The sequence below is a fragment of the Armigeres subalbatus genome, chromosome 3 (assembly GCF_024139115.2).
Source record: "Armigeres subalbatus isolate Guangzhou_Male chromosome 3, GZ_Asu_2, whole genome shotgun sequence".
Lineage (NCBI taxonomy): Eukaryota > Metazoa > Arthropoda > Insecta > Diptera > Culicidae > Armigeres > Armigeres subalbatus.
Window position 1 is genome coordinate 1,620,525 of NC_085141.1, and position 18,776 is coordinate 1,639,300.

Below are 18,776 nucleotides of genomic sequence, written 5' to 3' on the forward strand. Positions count from 1 at the left end.
GAAGTCTTTTTAAGGCTGTGAACCATTCCACCGATTCGTTTAACTTTTAGTTAAAATTTGACAGTTTGATGGTTATTTCGCCGTGGTTTAAAATAACCCTGCTCCGGAGCATGGTTAGATTTGACAGTTCGATAGTTAAACTTTGTTCGTGAGAAAATTGGCGCCAAATCCATTTCGTTCCGAATAACTATCAATCTGTCAAAACTCAAATGGGTCGGCTTCGGAGTAAAATTTTAACCACGATGGAAAAATAACCATCGAAGTGTCAAATTTTAACTAAAAGTTAAACGAATCGGTGGAATGGTTCACAGCCTAAAATAATATTGTCTTCTGACGGTCTGGCCTGAATTAAAAAAAAACTTCTAACTAAATTTTCATCCATAATGGAGTGAAAAATACCCACATTCATTACTACTGTTATCAATTCCAAGGTGGGTGATTTTGAAGCATTTGGCATAAATTCATACCACCCACCTTTTTGACAGCTCCATACTGCATCTCAAGGTGCACTATAAAAAAAAATACACAAGAGGACCGTGTGTTTTACACATACATTTGCGCAAATTGTCAAAACAAATCAATGTCATGTGTAAAACTTACGACTTCGCTCAATCAAAATTCATCATCCGTTCATGAACCATCCACACGGTACTAACGTGTAAAACAAATCGATTTGAATTGAATGGCTTGACATGTTCGCTTGTTTTCTAAATGAATTTGATGTATAATCGTGTTGAATTTTATTTGTTAATGAATGTATTTCGTCTTTTCTTTCATATGTTTACAATGATACAGGAATGCAATTTCCGCCCGGAGTCCGATTTTCGTCATCGAATCGAAACCCAATTCAAAAAGCATTGTTTTGCTATAACTTCCAACGAATCAACGGTGGAGGTATATAAAAAAAACAATCTTTCATTGGTTTTCAATTCTCTAACGTAAATCAAAATCTGGACGGATGAAATGAAATAAAAACAAATTTTGTACAAATGTATAAAATGTCTTCGCCATCGCTAAATAAAGTTCCTATAATTAATAAAGTTGAATCATTTGGTTGTATAGCAGCGGGTGTCATTGTCGTTGGCATATTTACACTCGACACTCGAACAGATCCTTGCCGTCTCCATCTTCAGTGGACCAAAAAGCTTCATTACTATCCTACGACCGATTCCATTGTCATCCACAATGTCAAGAAGTATGTGCTGGCCATGATATGTTAATTCCAGCTGACCGGTATGCATGTCTCTTCGAAGGAATTAAACGTTCTGATTACATTCTGTTACACAAATGTTAAGGGAAGGAAAATATTTGTTATTGACATAATAGAAGCATGGCATTTTCTGAAGTCGCGTTTCATTGATAACTTACCTGGTAATAAGATGGTGGTTATTGTATCGGTGAGCTTTTGACCATTGAATTATTCGATGTTCCGAGATCTCGAGTCCCCTGATAAAAATTGTTGGATTGTGATTTGTTGGATTGCTGCGATATTGGTGTACTCTCCTTGCAGAACTCGGGCTGTTTATACGGAAAGGAGAATATTTTTCATAAGCACGGTTTTAAAAATATGTTTCATTGAGAAAGTAAAATCAACTTACCTTTGTCAATAGGAACACATTTTCTAATCCGATGTTTCTCCCTATGGGCTACTGGGCCAAACACAATTGATACGTTTGCGTGCGTTTTGACAGTTTTCCCATGAGAAAACTGTCAAAACGCACGCAAACGTATCAATTGTGTTTGGCCCATACCAGATAGACATATGTTAAATCTTAAGACTTTTTCATAAAGAATCTAGTATCTAGATTATTCTTTATAAGAATGTAATTTGAATCTTTTCAGTTAAATGACTTTACTTATTGTCATTTATAATTTAGTATTAACCCATCAAATTCAACCACCGTAACCAATATGTATTTCGTTGTCTACAGTGTCTCGACTTAATTCAAATATTTTTCTTGTTTTTAACCAGAATTTTAGCAAAACATTAAATTACTACAAAATATCAGCTGAAAAAAAGTTAGTTTATACGAAAGCACATGTTTTTTTTCGAAAGAGTGACACAATTAGATGATTCGAATACCTACTCAAGTTTGTTTGAATCAATTCATAACATTTGTTAGAAAAATATATGAGATCGCGGTGTATCAAGTATGGAATTTGCTATAAACATAGTCATTTGAATTGAGTTTGTGAAGAACATCTCAGTGATATGAAATGCATTAGATTCCATGGTGTAAGCTGATTGAAATTTGTACATTTTGAAACACATGGGTCAAATTGGTTTTGTTATGAGTATCCGTTGTTATGCACATCAATTCGTGGCGTAACAAGTATGGAATACGACATAAACATTGACATTTGAACTGCGTTTGAGAAGACCATCTCATCGATGTGAAATCCACTAGAGTTGATGGTGTAAGCCGATTGAAATCATCCATATTCCGAAAAACATGAATCGAACGTGTATATTTTTATCAGTGTGGGTGATTTTTATACATAAAATCTCGAGCAACATATGATTAAGGCCGAAAAACCAACAATGCTGAACCGAGAAAAATTAGGTTCAAATTTTCTATGACTAATTTAATTCATTTATTGAAGTAGAAACTCATTTCATTGCCAACGCCATGTCAATTCTACACGCAGAAAAATAGATTGTAAAATCAACAAAATATGGGGTCAAATTTGACAATCTTGTTTGCCATCTCAGGGCTTACAAACATTTTTGTTGAATTCAAACCGAAATATTTGTTGATTTTACAATCGGGTTTGTCATGGCTGTCAAAAGAGATTTTTGTCATTTCAATAATTATTTTGGTTGTATCAACAATCATGTTAGTAAAATCAACCATCGGTATTGTTGAAGATGACGTTTTATTGGTTTTGTTCAATTGTTTTTCATTTTTCAAAATAAAAGCAAACGGTTTCATAGACTTAATCAATTTATTTAAAAAGAACTGCATAGCAAATGATGCAAGAACATAAACATTAAAGAGAAATAACGTATCTACATTGAATTGCATCACACTGACCACTAATTAAGGAAACTATTCTTGCTGAAAAATGTCTAGGCACCGCTTTTTATTACCGATCCATGTCGCAGACAATGTTTCCTCCTTGCTGGAAAAAAGTATGGAGACAGTTTTTATTATTAATTATTATACGTAAATATTACTTACCTCAAATGCTCAAGATGATACATGATACATTTATATTCAATAAGTGTCTAAAATATATTTTTCCTCTCTAGTGAAAATAATACTTCAATACAATGTCACACTCTAAATTTTACAAACACGTTTAAAAAAACATGGTGACATTCAACAAAACATTTTGTTGAATTCACTAACAACATGGATGATCCAACAAAATATGATGTTTGATATAACAAACCATATTTCTAGAGTGCTTTGAGAATAGGTCGTATGTGCAAAAGAGAGTCTCTCTTTGCCTCCATTCTCTTTCGATTATTACAGATCTATAATAAAGTTTACTTCAGATTTCTTGACAGATATCTAAAGATTATAGCTTTGTCTAGCGTTCTGAAGTGAAAATGTGGCAAAATATGCAAAATTAGCTTATGTACAAGCGAAAGAGAGCGTGAACAAAGAGAGCCTCTCTTTTGCACATACGACCTATTCTCAAAGCAATCTAGATTTGTTGATTAACTAAACCTGCTGGGTTGAAATCAACAAACAGTTTTGTAAGATCAACCAAACGAGCTTTCTATGCGTGTATACGTAAATGGTTATATTATAACAGCAGATTAAGATTAATTGAAAAACCATACGAAATCTACAAAATTTCAGCTAAAACAAAAATCACGCATTACCGGCAACACGTCTAGTTTTTAGGCCGTTTGCTCAAATCTAGTAACACCATCGGATTTGTTCAGATTTTTTAGGCAGAGCAGTTCTGCTATGCGATATATTGAAAACCTAGTAAGAATATACATTTCAAAATAAATTGAAGCCAGTTTTTCTAAATAAACAATATAAAGTGAACGGCCTAAACACCAAAGCAAACATTCCGTATGGTAGTTAAGGACGCCAACAAAGGACTTAAAAACCACTCTGGTGCAAATTATAGATAGTGGAATATATAGATGAGCGAAGATAAATCCCCTGTCTCCAAACGAACTGTCAAACGTGTCTCCAAACGAGCATGACGCCACGATTTCAATGGAAACGTTAAGGGCTGTGACGTCATATGCGCACACAGAAAACGAACATTGATGTAAATAAATATCTTATACTCTCTTCATAAAAATTGATATATTTTATTTAAATTGAGAGTTAAAACTTTCGCATTGAAAATAATATATTTTATTCAATAGTATTTTTCGTCGGGTCTACGTGTGAATTTAAAAGTATGCACTTTCATCGTGAAAACTGTAGAAGTGTCGAATGAAGCAAGAAAGACAACAAAATATTCACTGTGCGATGAAAAGAGAGAGAAATTTTTTTTGTTTTTAACTTCACATGCCGTGAGCGTGAAACCGACTAGAAAGCTAAAGAAACCCGAAGATAGAAAAAGGAATTTTCTGTGGATTACGGCTTTTTTTTCGTAAGTTTAGCAAAAACTTGCTCCCGATAAACATTTCACATTTAAGGTAAGTACGCTTAAAACATTACGATAAATCCTTTACAATGATAAAATTTTGTTTCCAGCTTTGAAAAATTCGAAACATTGGAGAACTGAGATGGTGCTTTCACCGGAGCTGGGAATTGGAAATGGAGGTGGAATTTTCTATCCATCACCTTCGACAAACTTTGAAGACCAGGGATTTCAGTCGCTTAGATGGTGTTTTCGTCGGAGCATGAATGGGTAAACGGTCCTCCAACATCGTTTGTCAGCAATTCTCCGGTTCATCATAGTTCTTGAGAAATGGTAAGTATAAAAATCAACCATTATACACATTTTGTCTCTGTTGGTCGATTTTGGATAAATAAATGTTCACCTTGATTTATACACGATTTTCTTAGATATTACATATTTTTTCATCCATTAAATAGTTTCCCATTCCCTATCTTATTTCCAGGCATTTCGGAGATGATTTCCCATGTTTCCAGAAAACAATATCTATGGCGCCAAGTAAGGCGCAATATTTCCTACAATACGTCCTTGATGAGCGACGTTGAAAGTAGTTTTAGGAGCTGCTACGTAATTGTACATGCTGCATAAAATTATGAAATAAACAAAGCAAAAACCAAGACAAAAACCATTCATTATTTAATATCAACGAAAAAGGAAAGATCGATGGGTAATGGATTGGAAGGTTCATTCTTTGGACAGACTTTTCTTGCAAAATTATTGCACTCTTGTTATAGTTATGTATGATCATTTCTATTTGACAGTTCTACAATTTTATTCAAAAGTTCAAACTTTTAATTTTAAGAACGGTATTCAACTTTTGCACCATGGTTGACGCAAAAGTTTACGTACTTTTATTTTGAACATTCACACCTCTCTACGAAAAAGAACCAACGCAACTTTTCATTTTTACCAACGGTTTTTTTAATTTCAATAATGATTTTTCTTTCTGTGCGCGTGTGCACGGGCAAAAAAATCGACTCAGCCATGCTTTCGCTCATCTATAGATTCTACTATCTATAGTGCAAATGGTTCATGAGACGTTCACTCAAAATAGCAATAAATGTGTTTCTTAAGAGATATCAAGTTCGGAGTTTTACTGAGGATGAAGAATCATTTACAAAGCAATCGTTTATGCAAGAAAATCGAAAATCATGGTTTTGGTTTATAAGCCGTAATCATATGTTACGCGAGAAATGTGTTTTTTTCAAATCTCCGTGCAGAGAAAAAGTATACCCATTAATGAGTAAACGATTTTTACCAGGTACTTTCAGCTGTGCGTGTGGGCAAAACCCCGACCATCTCATGAGGTTCAAATAATCGTGTTAGTTCCATGTCTCTGGAACGAGATATGACAGACGTGATGTTTATTTTTTATTGTTTTTTTGCGCGATATTGAACCTCAAGCATAATTTTTCATAACGACGTATGTAACAATTATGAGGATTCGAGAAATCCTTTGCAGAAAGTAGGCAAAAAATTTTCTAAAACTGTTTTAAAACTAAATCTTTTTTCAATATTTTTTTCCGCTGGCATGCATCAATACATGGTACTTAATAAGCGTGCTTCACGTCATAGCTCAGTTGATTTAAATACCCTGTGAAAAACGATAAATTTGTACATACACCGGTATGCTGTACATACGTCGCTGTACATTGGTCGGTTTTCCATAGTGCACGATTGACGCAACTGCAGTTATGTTTTGTTTTGCTTTTTTGGTACTTAGGTCGCTCTTAGTTTCCATATGTTAGTGCCCGAACACAATGTGAACGGCAATGCGGCAGAACGGAACTGCGGCAGAGCGGAATTGTTCTAAAACTGCCGTTGCCGCTTTGCCGCTAACCAACCCACAATGTGAACGGTTCAAAGGCGATACTGACAGTTCAAAATAGCCACCAACAGTTTATTTATGTAACATTATTGTCATTATTTTCACTTTTATTAGTATAATAAAAGGAGGGCATCATGACTTGCTGTTTCTTCGAAAATATATACATACGTGAGCAGATTTTAAGGCAAAAATATATTTTTTTACAAATCATCTTAAAAAGTACCTCAGGCATTCTCATTCGTTGATCTTGATTGGGACGTTTCACGTTTACCGCTTTGCTGTTCCGCCAAGTTCCAAATTTCTGAGATTTAGTACAATGTCACTTTTGCCGCAGCGCCGTCATTGTGGGCTGCACCATATAGTTCCATGTGTTGGAAATTTGCCGTTACCGTTCTGCCGCATTGCCGTTCACATTGTGTTTGGGCACTTAAAGCGACGTATGTAACAGTGAGACTTCAAAAATAGAAAATTCTACATACGTCGATTCGTAAAAAGATTAAATTAAATAATTTTAAGATCTAAAATCAGTAAAATCGATGCGTATTATATAAAGTCGTGTGTGATTGTCATGTTGTATTAAAAACCTCGTTTTGTTTACTTTTGTTACATACGTCCTTATGAAAAATTATGCTTGAACTGTTGTTCCATCTTGCATGTGCGTAATAAAATTTAATATTCGGACGATAACACAATTTACAGAACATTTTTACATTCCAATAGTGAATGCTCCGTGTCACGTTGCCATTATACCATAGTGTCCAGTAGGAATATTCGTGAGGTTTGTCGTTTGTCGATAACCGCATTTCAGCAGAACGGATTACGCCACTCTTTTAGCTTGCTGGCTGACAATTTTGATGTGTTGTTGCTTCGACCTTCACCAGGGAAGACGCCCGATTGTTTTGGATTTCAGCTCGCAGGGATGCTCGGTGACGAAGTTTTGGCTCAGCTAACGGAGATGTTTGGTGATTACATCGACCAGACGCGCATCCAAACGACAATGAGTCAGTGCCACGATCGTAAGTAAAAATAGGGAAAGGTGTTTTCTTATTGTAAGGAAAGGGAGCGAAACGTTAATTTGAGTACTGTTAAGATCGGGGCTGGCAAAGAACTTCTGAGTGAGTTCATTATTATATAACAGCTTAACTGCGGTAGTTATGGTGTTTTAGCATATTATAGGTACACAGTACTTACAGATCTACGGACATTTCCCTCAAAATTGGAAATACAAAATGAGTATCATCCCTATGAAACATACCAGCTCTATAACTAAAACAATAATCCTTTTATTACAATCATCTCATAATGTAACCATACAATTTGCTTTATTTCAGTGGAAACATGCATAGAGATGCTTCTGAATCATGAAAATGAATTTCCTGAAGAGTGCGTAAAGGTGCAGCCAGTTGTTTCGGAAAACTCTTGGGACATGATTTCATCACTTGCAGACGTGAAGCAACAAGCACAGGCGTCTCCAGCCCCTTCAACTGGTGCCATCAAAAAGACTTTCGCTCAACAGCCGGCGAATGAAACACTCTCGTTTACTTCCTTTCTTCAGCAGGGAAACACTCCTCAAGGTTTTGGTAGTTTACCTCAACCCCAGCGAAACGTAGCTCGACGTACTGAAAAATGGCCCACTAGCTTCGATTCCATAGTCGATCTTGTTAACCAAGGCTACCGAGTTATGGTTCTAATGCGTGGTGCACCAGGATCTGGGAAATCTTTTCTCTCACGTGCCATAGTCGATAAAACACTTGGAAATGGCGATTATCGAAATCACATTTTTAGCGCGGATGACTATTTCATTGTGAATGGAGTTTACAAATATCAGGCAGACCGGATCGATGAAGCCCACAGGTTCAATCAAAGTAACGTTCGAGCGAAAGCACGAGACGGGTGGAGCCCAATCGTGGTGGATAACACTAATATGAGATTGTGGGAGATGCAGGCGTATGTGCAGATTGCCGCCGATAATGGATACTACCTGGAAGTTCTGGAACCGATTACCCATTGGAGATACAATGCAAGAAGTTTGTCTGCCAGAAACACCCACGGAGTACCAGAGCAAAAGATCAAAAACATGTTAGCCAACTACGAGAAGCTGAAAGACACCACCGAGCTGTACAAATACTGCAAATTGGAACACACTATGCATCAACCCACAAAAATGCGTCATTTCCCTATTATAAAGGAGGATTTACTGGAGCCAAAAATTGATGTTAACAGAATCTGTCAGGTACTAACGAATATATTGCAAATCATTATATCCGGTTTTACGTTTTTTTTTTATTTTCTGCTAAGCACAAATGTGATTACCATCAACTATACTTCGTCCGTGACCTGACCAACTTGTATGCAATTTTTATTTTTCGTTCCATTTCAGGAATCAGTTACGGAACCTGACTCTTTGGACACAATAATGAAAGAATGGTCGATGGCAGATTGGGATGCATCTAACGATTCGCAAACGAACCCTGTCAAAAAAGAAAATGAGGTCGATCTTACAGACATTCCTGTCCCCAAACCGCCACGACAGCTCACGCCTAAACATGCGCCATTGACTTCCAGCATTCCAATGGATGACCAATCGATCTCAACAAATCAACAAGTCCAGATTGCTGTTAAAAACGAAACTAGCAATGTTCCTGAGTGGAGCTGGCCTACAACAAACGAGACCAGCTGGAAGCCTTATGACGAAGAAAGTGTCAATTTCTGGACTTGTTCTGACCCGAAGGCAACACAAGTTCCTCCAGTCAGCAACCCGATAGAAACACCTCTTCCTAAACGAACAGATCAATCGTTGCAAGAACCGACTTCACTACTCTTATCAAGCATACAAATACCGGCCAACTGGAAAACGCCTGACAGCTCAACCGGTGTAACACCGATAAAATCCTTCCAAAACGAGAAGAAATCCGAAAAGAAACGAATCGCTCTGGTTAAACATCGGAGAGGCTGCAAAAATGAAAACACTAGCTTTTCGGAAATCTGCAATCTCTACCCACTAATCCCCGTGCAGTATCTGTGGGATTTGTTCGAAAACTGCAACGGAGATGGCGATTGGACAGCGAACTTGCTGCTAGAAGAGCAAAAGAATTACGAATTCGAAGGAGTGTCTGATTCGGAGGCCGGAGCTGCCGGTGGTCAGTTCGCATTCGAGTGTGATTGCAATGAAACAATGGTGACCCAAGTGCATGCCGCCGCCGGTGATCCCTCCTTTAACAACGGTGTATCTGGGGGAGGGTATGAAACCGATCGATCCACTGTCAGCTCGGAGTCGCCCCGCAACACATCGCGACGCAAAGAGAAGCCACTTTCGGAAGACAAGCATAATGCCAAGAAACAGTTAGAATCGTTCGTAGTGCTCGGGAAGGAGCATTACTCGAAACATTTACAGCATATAAGAGCAGCTAAGGGTATCATCAGCAAAGATGAAATCGATGAAGATTCGGAAGACTCTGAAGTAGCATTAGAAGATCCTATCAAACCAGACCCGGAAGTATTTGAAGTAACCATGGGGCTGGAATTAATCAAACAGCTACACGTCATTTTTAAAGATAAATATAATTCAAATTCTATCGTCTTAGATGAACTAACGGAAGATCGAACGAAAGTTTTTATGGCGACGGAAATGGCAGAACAGTTATACCTTTCGTTCTTAGATACCGTCTACAGTTGTAGGGAAGAGAACAAAATTTACAAGCTCAAACAAGATGCTCAACTGGCCCAGCAGATGGAGGTGAAGGAAAAGTATCCAGTCCTATTCAAGAAGGCCAGCGACACACCAAATCTGAACGACATCATGGAAATGGAGTACGCCCTGACGGCGTACCGGAACGAGATCAACGGTTGGACCAAGCAGGCACCTCAAGATTTGGCTTCACAAATGACGCGTCAGAAACTGGTCGACATGTATCCCAGTGTCGACGAAAAGGTCCTGGCGGAGATTCTTCATGCCCATCACAACAAATTTGACGACACAGTCACCGTCCTCAACAATTCGATTCCAGAAGAGCTTAGGAATCAGATCGCTCGAGAGCGGGAAGCGCTCCTAAAGCGAGCAGAAGCCGAGAAACAGAAACCAACGCCCGCACCCATTGCATTACCACTTACGCCCGATCAAGAATCGCCGCACAGTGAAGACGCCATCAATCTGCATTTAAAGACGGCAGAAGAATGTCGCAATCTGTCCCAGCACCACCAGGAACTAAAGAACGAATGTCACGAGAAAGCCCGTAATGCCATTCAGCGCGGTATGGCCGGAGTGGCCGAGTATTACGCCCAGGTCGCTCGGCTCCATCGGACCAAAATCGACATGTACAACAGTAAGGCCTCGAATGCCATTATGGAGGTACACAAACTGACGCTGAACAATGCGGACGTACTGGACCTGCATTATCTACACTCGGAGGAAGCGCTGCAGTGTATGGAATTGTTCCTGGCCGAACAGGCCCGCAAGTTGTCCACCCGAAGGCAGCACTACACGGAGCTATTCATCATCACGGGACGTGGATTGCATTCAACCGATGGCATACCAATCATCAAGCACCGGGTGAAGGCAATGCTTCGGGATCTTGGCTTGAGGTGAGTCCTTAGCTATGATGACCTCGGTATTAATGCCTCCCTTAATCATTGTCGGGCTTCTGCGAAATCGCACCAATAAATTCGGTTTTATGGGTGCTTGCTGCTGTTTTGCAGATTCCCGACCGACCATTTTTGTCGCACAAATCTTTCCCTTTGACTTACAGAAGAAGACTGAAACTATAAATTTTTATCCGCAGATGCACCGAACTGAATCCAGGCTTCTTGAAAGTCAAGCTTTACAATAACCCTGACATGCTCCAACGGTTATTAGCATCCTAATTTTTTTTTTGACAGGTATGTAACACGGTAAATGTGGTGGAACCTCCGCCAAGTGTGTGAATTTTTATCAAGCATTTTTTTTATTATCTAAGTCAGAAATATCAAAGACTATTACCAGGTGCCCTCCCTTACTGTTAAACCAAATACATTTTCAATTCATCGAACTGTAATTTGGTGCACACCCACGTTTCAGTATCAAACACGTGTACCTGATTATGGAATTCATTTATATTTCTGTTTGACGTGATCACATTTTTTTTGTATCGAAATCGATAATAAAGTCAACTAATTTAAGGATTTGTTTTTTTTTCTATAGTTCTAGTCGCTCACAAAGCGTATAATAAAAAGTGCCTATTCTGGTTGGTGGATATTCAGAGGATAATTTAATGTCGCATAAAAACAATGTGAAAAAATATAAAATGCGCGCTTTGTTACAAAAAAGATGGAATATCAAAATAGATGTTTTCTAAAAATAAACAAGCTTTCTCACTTGATCACGGACGTTAGAAAAGAAACTGTCCTCTTCGAAATACTTTGGTAGCGTTCCTAGGTGAGGTGCGTTTGGTGTCGTCAGAACTTCCTCGCGGTCGCAATCTGTTGCCCAAGGCGCGTTTTTCCTGGGCTTGGATTCATCCCCCACATGCGTTCGAGATTTTTGTACTTGATTATGTCCGATGCTAGGCTGTTCTGTTGGTAACTGGTGCTGTTCCGGGAACTACCGGCGGTTCTCGTTGTCGTCGACATAGTGCTGTTCAAAATGCTTGCATTGCTCTGGATCGAACGGTTCAGTGATTCAGTGCTGCCGATGGACTTTTTGTGGATGGACAAGAAACAGATGAGGGTTAGTTGGTTACATGGAAGGGGAAAGCGAGGCGGTGGTAGTGCGTTCAGTGAGTTTGTCTTGATCTCGTACAAGTTGTACCGAAAGACCATCATTTCACTCCAAAAACAAACTTTTTATAGAAGGCTCGGAGACTCACAGTGTTATATACCAATCGACTCAGCTCGACGTAGTGTTGAACTTAATCTAGAATTCAGATAAAAACACTTAAATAAAATTTAAAAAAAAGCTCGACGAACTGAGCAAATTTTTGTTTGCCTGTGTGTGTGTGTTTTGTTTTGTATTATAGAGTGATGAAGGCAAATCTGCATACAGACACCTGAAATTATCACTCAGGGAGTGGGGTTGACAGGCTTGGTAGGCAGAACGCCGGACCCACCCAAGTAACAGAAGGTTACTTGAGTTAACCTCTCTTCTAATGCCCTGTTCCCCCTGGGACTATCTTACGGTATTACTTCTGGGGGGAAAGCAGTACTGAAAGTACTCCTCAAAAACGGCACCTTTCACAGTGCCTCTCTTCGATGTTTAGATCTACGTCTGAGCCCTTTGGCTCCCTTGTTGATGCTAGTAAGCACACAAAAGCGTTGAGCCCTTGGCCCTTTATTTTTTCCTTGTGTCATTCAGCACCACATCTATTTTTCCTTTTTATTTTTAGAGCCACTTAGCTGGGGGAAATGCTTATCTAACCTTCCGGTCAAATGCATCTTATAGTGCATATACTCCTGTGTGGCAAATGGCTGGAGCGAAATGCGATGACAGCAGCTCTCCGTCGGTGCGTATGCACGCCAGAGATATTTGCGCGAGACTAAGATGAACGTTGAGCATGTTGCATTTGATTTCATTTAGGGTCTGTCTCAATTGGATAATTAAACTGAAATTAAACTTAAAAGTGACATTTCAATAATTATCGAATAACCCTGCTCGCAGAGCAAGATTACTTTTGACAGATATCGAATCATTTTCCATCGATGTCCTATTGGAATTGCTGGGTAGCACCAGCCATTCTTATAACGGGGTGATTTTTTAATTTTCGAACTGTCACTTTTAAGTTTGATTCTCCAAATGAGACAGACCCTTAGACCCTATCTTTCTCTTTATTTCTCATGTTCTAGCAATCGCTAGAACTGGAAATGGACTTCCATACCGTTTCCATTATTGCGATTCTTTTCTAAAATTAGCATACTGGCTCACCAGTTACGCGCCGGGTCCCATGCGCCGAGTTGTGCGCCATGCAAAAAGTAAATAAACCAATGTCAAATAGATGTGAGCTTTCGGTAAGCTTTTCCACATTCGCTTGTAAGGTATGTAGCATATTGTCGTCCCTTTACGAAAAGATATTTTTAAGTGAAATTGTTCGAGGTTTAGTAGTTTTTTGCTTTTCTTTCGCCTGTGTTGCGTTCGGGATATTGTTTAAGTGGATATTAGTAGTGCAATTATGTTTAATTTGTGATGTAATATTCTACACTTAAATTGAGTAAAGTACCATAATATGACACAATACCTTAGCGGCGCACAACTAAGCGAGGCAGAGGTGAATGAGCAAAATGCTATAATATCTCGAGAATCACAATACTATTCCTATACCTTCAACTTGAGCATTCTATCAGTAATCTGCTAGAATTGGAAATGAACTATAGAGCTCGTTTCCTACATCCAATTAGAAATTCCATCAGTTACCTTCTCCTATCTATCACATTGGCAGCTCGTTAACCAAGACGGACCTCTGCCTCTCCAACCTAACCCAGAAATTCCAACAAATTCCGCATGAACTCGTGGCAAGTGCAGAGGTATATTCGACTTGCAGTGGGCGAGTGATTGCATCATCATTTCCTCCCCTTCCCTACATTGACTTGCATTCTGACGTGGCAGGCGCCAGTATGACCTAACAAATGAGATCACCAGTACTTGTACATTGAAGATGTGTGCTAGTCCCAAGCAAACATCTGTTGGTTCCCTGTGCAAGAACAGCTGATCTGGTCATAATGGAGTAGCAACTACGAGCAGTCAATCAAGCTCAAGCTCAAGCTCATATTTTGCTTTAAGGAATTCTTTGGAAATTCTTCGAGAATACCTTTAGAAACTCCCTTGAGAGATCCATTCGGGATTCCTTCGGCTATTCTTTCAAGAATTCCTTTAGCAAAAACTCTTCACAAATCACTTAGCTCTTTCTCTTATCTCTTAAAGAAACCATACGAAAAATCGTCCGGAAATTCGTTTTGAAATTCCTCTGGGAATTCTTTTCGGTTTTTATCTTGGAAATTCCTCCAGAAAAAAATTAGAAAATTACTAATCATTCTTATAGACACTCTTTTAGTGATTTCTTTGAAACAAATTCTTTTAAAACTGATCCCGAAATTCCTTCGGAAGTTTCTCCAGGAATTGCTTTGAAAAATCCTAACTAATTTAATATTTTAAAATATATTCATGAAGAATTTCCGAGGGAATACTCAAAAGAATTTACAAAGTAATCCCAAATTGATTTCCCGAATAAATTCCTAGATTTCACCAAGAATAGCCTCGGAAATTCTCCAGGAATTCTTTTGAAGATGGCAAAACGTTTTTTTTTTCGGAACATCGATCCATTAACGTTCACTACAATTTCAATAGATTTGATAGGTAGGTATATTTATTCAAACATTTTTAATGATTTTTTTCATGTTTTGAAAGAATTTCACTCATGATCACCGGGTATTGAAATTTCCCTGATTATGTCAGGAATTCCCTGATAATTCCAGGTATTTTCCAGGTGGAGAGAAATTCCCTGATAATTCCAGGTTTTCCAGGTTTTTCCAGGTAGTAGACACCCTGTGATCGAGCCAGGATAATTGCACAAGCACTCGTTGCAAATATTCCACCGACTCCTCGGCATTCGATACAATGCGCCTAGTGGGTGGCACACGGGAGCAAGCTAGGTTGGAAAGTGTGAGGTGGTGCGGGTGGGTGGCGATCGAAACGTCCGATGTCTATCGACGTAGTGTTGGTAGTCGCTTTTCTGGGAGGGTATCCTACGGAGGGCCTCCGATTTTGAGTACGTGAGTCGGGCTGATTACTCGAGCGATGGTAGTCTTTCCCCGATGGGACCTATCCACGAATGGGCAATCACAGGTAACGCGTGATGCACGTGGGCCGAGCGATTCGTACTGATGACCAACGCTCTCTGACGGTACCTATTATAGTGGTACGCAACCACGAGACGATAGGTACAACCAGGGTAATCATGCCGGATACCGTCCGATGGGTTAACTGATGCTTTTGGGCGAGGGCCGATTGACTTCGCACTGCCGTAACCTCACACTTCCGATCCCGCAGCGTAGGATCTCAAGATGGATTCGCCACCGAAGTGTGGTAGATTTTTTCTCGCTGCCTGCTTCACTTTTTTTTGTTGTTCTACGACTCACTTTCTTTACTCTTATTTCCTTTTGAAAACAATTTTCTTATTCACGACTCACGATTTTTTGTATTACTTCTTATTGGCAGCTATCTCAAATTTTAAACTTTTCTTTATATTTTCTCACTGCACATTACATAATTCTTCTAACTAACTTTTCAGCTCGGCGATCCAAACGGGAAAGATCGATAGATCTTCCTGACTCACCAAGGAACTTCTAACTCTATTTCTTTTCTTTTTCAGATACAATTTTAAGGGTTTCCGGTTCTTGCTTAATTTTGGTTTTCATCATTAAAATTTTCCAAATCATCAAAATTTCCTGTTCATGACTTCACCCACTTGTTATTTGTATAGTAAACCCCCTCTCTAATACATACAAATAATCGATTCGAGCACTTTTTTATGTACCTTGCCTACGGCGTACCTTCTCTAACGCTACTATTTGAAACGACGGATTATACACCAATCCTCTCGTTTCAAAGCTCATGAAATGTTTTGAATAGCATTACCCATTGAATCTTGTTTGGAGACGTTTCACTTTTGATGTCATTATGTGAATCGATAACTCGAGAATGGAAAATGACAGACTGACAACAGCTGGCAGACGGATGACATTTGGCGTGACAGATAGGTTTACGCAATGTAAATAAATACTAAGGTATGGAAATCCATATATTGTGTGCGTGCCTTTTGCGTATGGCGAAAAAGCTTTCACTACTACATTCGAACGAGCTCCCATAAGAAGCCGTGCAAATATGTACGTCACCATTTGCTGTTTACATTTTTCATCATCCACTAATACACTTGCATTTGGTCTTCTTCCTCACCTTCTATTTATTCTCATTGGGTTTGACGATAGAAGTTTTGCGGCAAATGGGCCTTTTCATGTGACACTGCCGAGACTGCACTTGTTTACTTGTTTACAACCGGTGAACAGGCCTGCAAGTCCGAAGCTGTCACTTTTATAGAAGAACTGTCAATTGACGATAAAATCAGCTGTTTTTAACGTCTCGTGAAAAAGACCATTACCGCTTGTTGTGTGCATTCCCAGCCTGATTCAATGCCGAGTAATGGGCCTTTTTACGAGACGTTTAAAAACAGCTGATTTTATCGTCAATTGACAGTTCTTCTATGAAAGTGACAGCTTCGGACTTGCAGACCTGTTCAGCGGTTGTAAACAAGTGCAGTCTCGGCAGTGTCACATGAAAAGGCCTATGGGCCTTTTCACGAGACGTTTAAAAACAGCTGATTCCATCGTCAATTGACAGTTCTTCTATGAAAGTGACAGCTTCGGACTTGCAGACCTGTTCAGCGGTTGTAAACAAGTGCAGTCTCGGCAGTGTCACATGAAAAGGCCTATGGGCCTTTTCACGAGACGTTTAAAAACAGCTGATTTCATCGTCAATTGACAGTTCTTCTATGAAAGTGACAGCTTCGGACTTGCAAGCCTGTTCAGCGGTTGTAAACAAGTGCAGTCTCGGCAGTGTCACATGAAAAGGCCTACGGGCCAAACACAATTAATACGTTTGCGTGCGTTTTGACAGTTTTCCCATGGGAAAACTGTCAAAACGCACGCAAACGTATCAATTGTGTTTGGCCCATAACGCTGCGTCAACGCAGCTTGAAAAAACGCTACGTGGACATCGGCCCTAATGGGTAATTGAGAGCTTCCGGTGGATTCCGTGTTCGTAATCGCGAATGCGCAAAAAATATTATCTTTGTGTCGTTATCAACCTTATCAACACGCCACATATTTTTGCAATTTATTCAAGTTTTTTCTTGATGACAACAGCTTCGCCCATTTCACTATAGCGACAGCGTATAGGTATAAAAAATATTTTAAACGGGTTTAAAAACTTGTTCCATACATTTTTATATATTCGTTTGCTTTCTTATGAAAGTGATTTCTTGTGTTCTTATTTTTTATTCTTATTATTCTTAGATAGTATATTTTATTGCGTCACCATAAACGATCATCAATATCAACATGGGCGACAACAACAGGAGAAATGAAGATTTCTTTACGGCTGCTGTTCTCGGAGCTGGTGCCCTTTTCGGAGCATATCAAGTGTACAAACGTTATTCTTCCACGGACAATGCTTCCAACAACAGCAATCAAACCCATTCGCAATCTGATTGGAGGGATATCAATGAGGTCCAATTTTACAATCGATCCCATATGAATCGGGTTATCAGCAACCAGAATGAATGCAAGCAGGCGGTCAAAGAACTACGGCAAGCTTGCAAAGAATATCCGGTTCTTGGACTAGACTGCGAGTGGAACAACGATTCGAACGGTCGTCGGAAGGTGGCTCTTCTCCAGTTGGCCACCCAAAAAGGCCTATGTTTTCTGTTCAGATTATGTAAAATTGGATACATTTCTGAAGAACTGAAGCGCATTTTAGCTGATCCAAATATTAGGAAAGCCGGTGTAGGTGTTGAAACCGATATGCAATATCTCTTAATTGATTATCAAGCAGACGGAGCAGGCGCAGTGGACTTGCGCGAAATGGCGGAAATCTGTGACGTGCCACTTCCACATAATTTGGCTAGTCTGGCTAAGCAATCGCTCGGTATCATTATGGACAAAGAATTGCAAGTAAGTGATTGGGAAGCCGATGTGCTGACCGAAAATCAGATCAAATATGCTGCGAACGATGCACGCGTGGCTATTGAACTGTATAAGGTTTATGACTATTGAAAGCAAAAAGTACATAACATCACAGCTACAGCTAAATATCAGTGGTATTTACATCATTTCTCTATATGAAAACAAATTCGGTAATTAAAATTATCAAATCGATTTTTACGTGATATGCCTATTTTATTCTCAAATGCACTATTCATAACCAATAAATTATTATAATTACTCATTGCTTTTTTTATTTTTACCTCAACCTTGCATTTAAGTGCCTATTAGAAATGTCCTAAAACTATAAAAATAAAATCAGAGTAAATCACTGCTACTTCCTTCTTGTGCATTAGACATCTACCCAAATTTGTCCCTCAGAGGTAAAAAGTCTTTCTCGTACCATTTGTTGAATTCGTCTTATGCTATATTTGCACTACGATCGAATAAAATGTTATTCGCTCTTTGGTGTTGTTACCTCTTATATAAGGGTTCAGAATCGAATCAAATCAAGACACGTCCATTACTTTCGACAAAAGATATTTTAGTTACTATAGATAAAGATTGTCGCTTCGGTTCCCTTTGTACTGCTGTCCGGAACATGTTGAGTACCAAGCTGTAAAATCGTATG

The 18,776-nt window shown here is 39.0% G+C and overlaps 3 protein-coding genes and 2 long non-coding RNA genes across 8 annotated transcripts in view; 3 read left to right on the plus strand and 2 right to left on the minus strand.

The window, feature by feature from the left end:
• Positions 1-743: 743 nt before the first annotated feature.
• Positions 744-1,642, minus strand: LOC134225640 (uncharacterized). Its single transcript, XR_009983289.1, has 3 exons — positions 1,599-1,642; positions 1,369-1,518; positions 744-1,276 (listed from the first exon to the last, which is right to left on the minus strand). It is a non-coding gene; the product is annotated as an uncharacterized LOC134225640 (long non-coding RNA).
• Positions 1,643-4,318: 2,676 nt separating this feature from the next.
• Positions 4,319-5,211, plus strand: LOC134223683 (uncharacterized). The gene is made up of 3 exons (XR_009982672.1): positions 4,319-4,615; positions 4,674-4,893; positions 5,045-5,211. It is a non-coding gene; the product is annotated as an uncharacterized LOC134223683 (long non-coding RNA).
• A 1,721-nt stretch (positions 5,212-6,932) lies between these two features.
• Positions 6,933-11,581, plus strand: LOC134224436 (uncharacterized). Of its 2 annotated transcripts, none has more exons than XM_062703780.1 (5): positions 6,933-7,082; positions 7,148-7,443; positions 7,759-8,660; positions 8,808-11,008; positions 11,206-11,581. In XM_062703780.1, the coding sequence occupies exons 2-5, from the start codon at positions 7,347-7,349 to the stop codon at positions 11,285-11,287; spliced, it is 3,282 nt and encodes a 1,093-aa protein (XP_062559764.1). In that variant the 5' UTR covers positions 6,933-7,082; positions 7,148-7,346; the 3' UTR covers positions 11,288-11,581. The 2 variants fall into 2 exon arrangements, with proteins under 2 accessions (XP_062559764.1, XP_062559765.1); XM_062703781.1 differs by having other exon boundaries at positions 7,039-7,205; positions 7,309-7,443.
• Positions 11,582-11,725: 144 nt separating this feature from the next.
• The window catches only part of LOC134224438 (MAPK/MAK/MRK overlapping kinase-like), a 29,266-nt gene continuing 22,215 nt past the window's right edge, over positions 11,726-18,776 (minus strand). For both annotated transcript variants that reach the window (XM_062703782.1, XM_062703783.1), the window contains exon 5: positions 11,726-12,097. In XM_062703782.1, the coding sequence (XP_062559766.1) occupies positions 11,858-12,097 (240 nt within the window). In that variant the 3' untranslated portion in view covers positions 11,726-11,857. The remainder of the gene's footprint in view (positions 12,098-18,776) is intronic.
• On the plus strand, positions 17,068-18,389 carry LOC134227494 (exonuclease 3'-5' domain-containing protein 2-like). 2 transcript variants are annotated; one of them, XM_062709028.1, is made up of 2 exons: positions 17,068-17,341; positions 17,418-18,389. In XM_062709028.1, exon 2 carries the CDS (start codon positions 17,504-17,506, stop codon positions 18,215-18,217), a length of 714 nt encoding a protein of 237 aa, XP_062565012.1. In that variant the 5' UTR covers positions 17,068-17,341; positions 17,418-17,503; the 3' UTR covers positions 18,218-18,389. The 2 variants fall into 2 exon arrangements, with proteins under 2 accessions (XP_062565012.1, XP_062565011.1); XM_062709027.1 differs by having other exon boundaries at positions 17,071-17,341; positions 17,459-18,389.

Bases quoted from the DNA above. Each gene is read 5' to 3' on its own strand.
- LOC134227494 (XM_062709028.1), top strand. From the start codon at position 17,504: ATGGGCGACAACAACAGGAGAAATGAAGATTTCTTTACGGCTGCTGTT.
- LOC134224436 (XM_062703780.1), top strand. From the start codon at position 7,347: ATGCTCGGTGACGAAGTTTTGGCTCAGCTAACGGAGATGTTTGGTGAT. The intron at 8,661-8,807 runs GTACTAACGAAT...GTTCCATTTCAG, and splicing joins ATGTTAACAGAATCTGTCAG to GAATCAGTTACGGAACCTGA. The intron at 11,009-11,205 runs GTGAGTCCTTAG...TTTTATCCGCAG, and splicing joins CTTCGGGATCTTGGCTTGAG to ATGCACCGAACTGAATCCAG.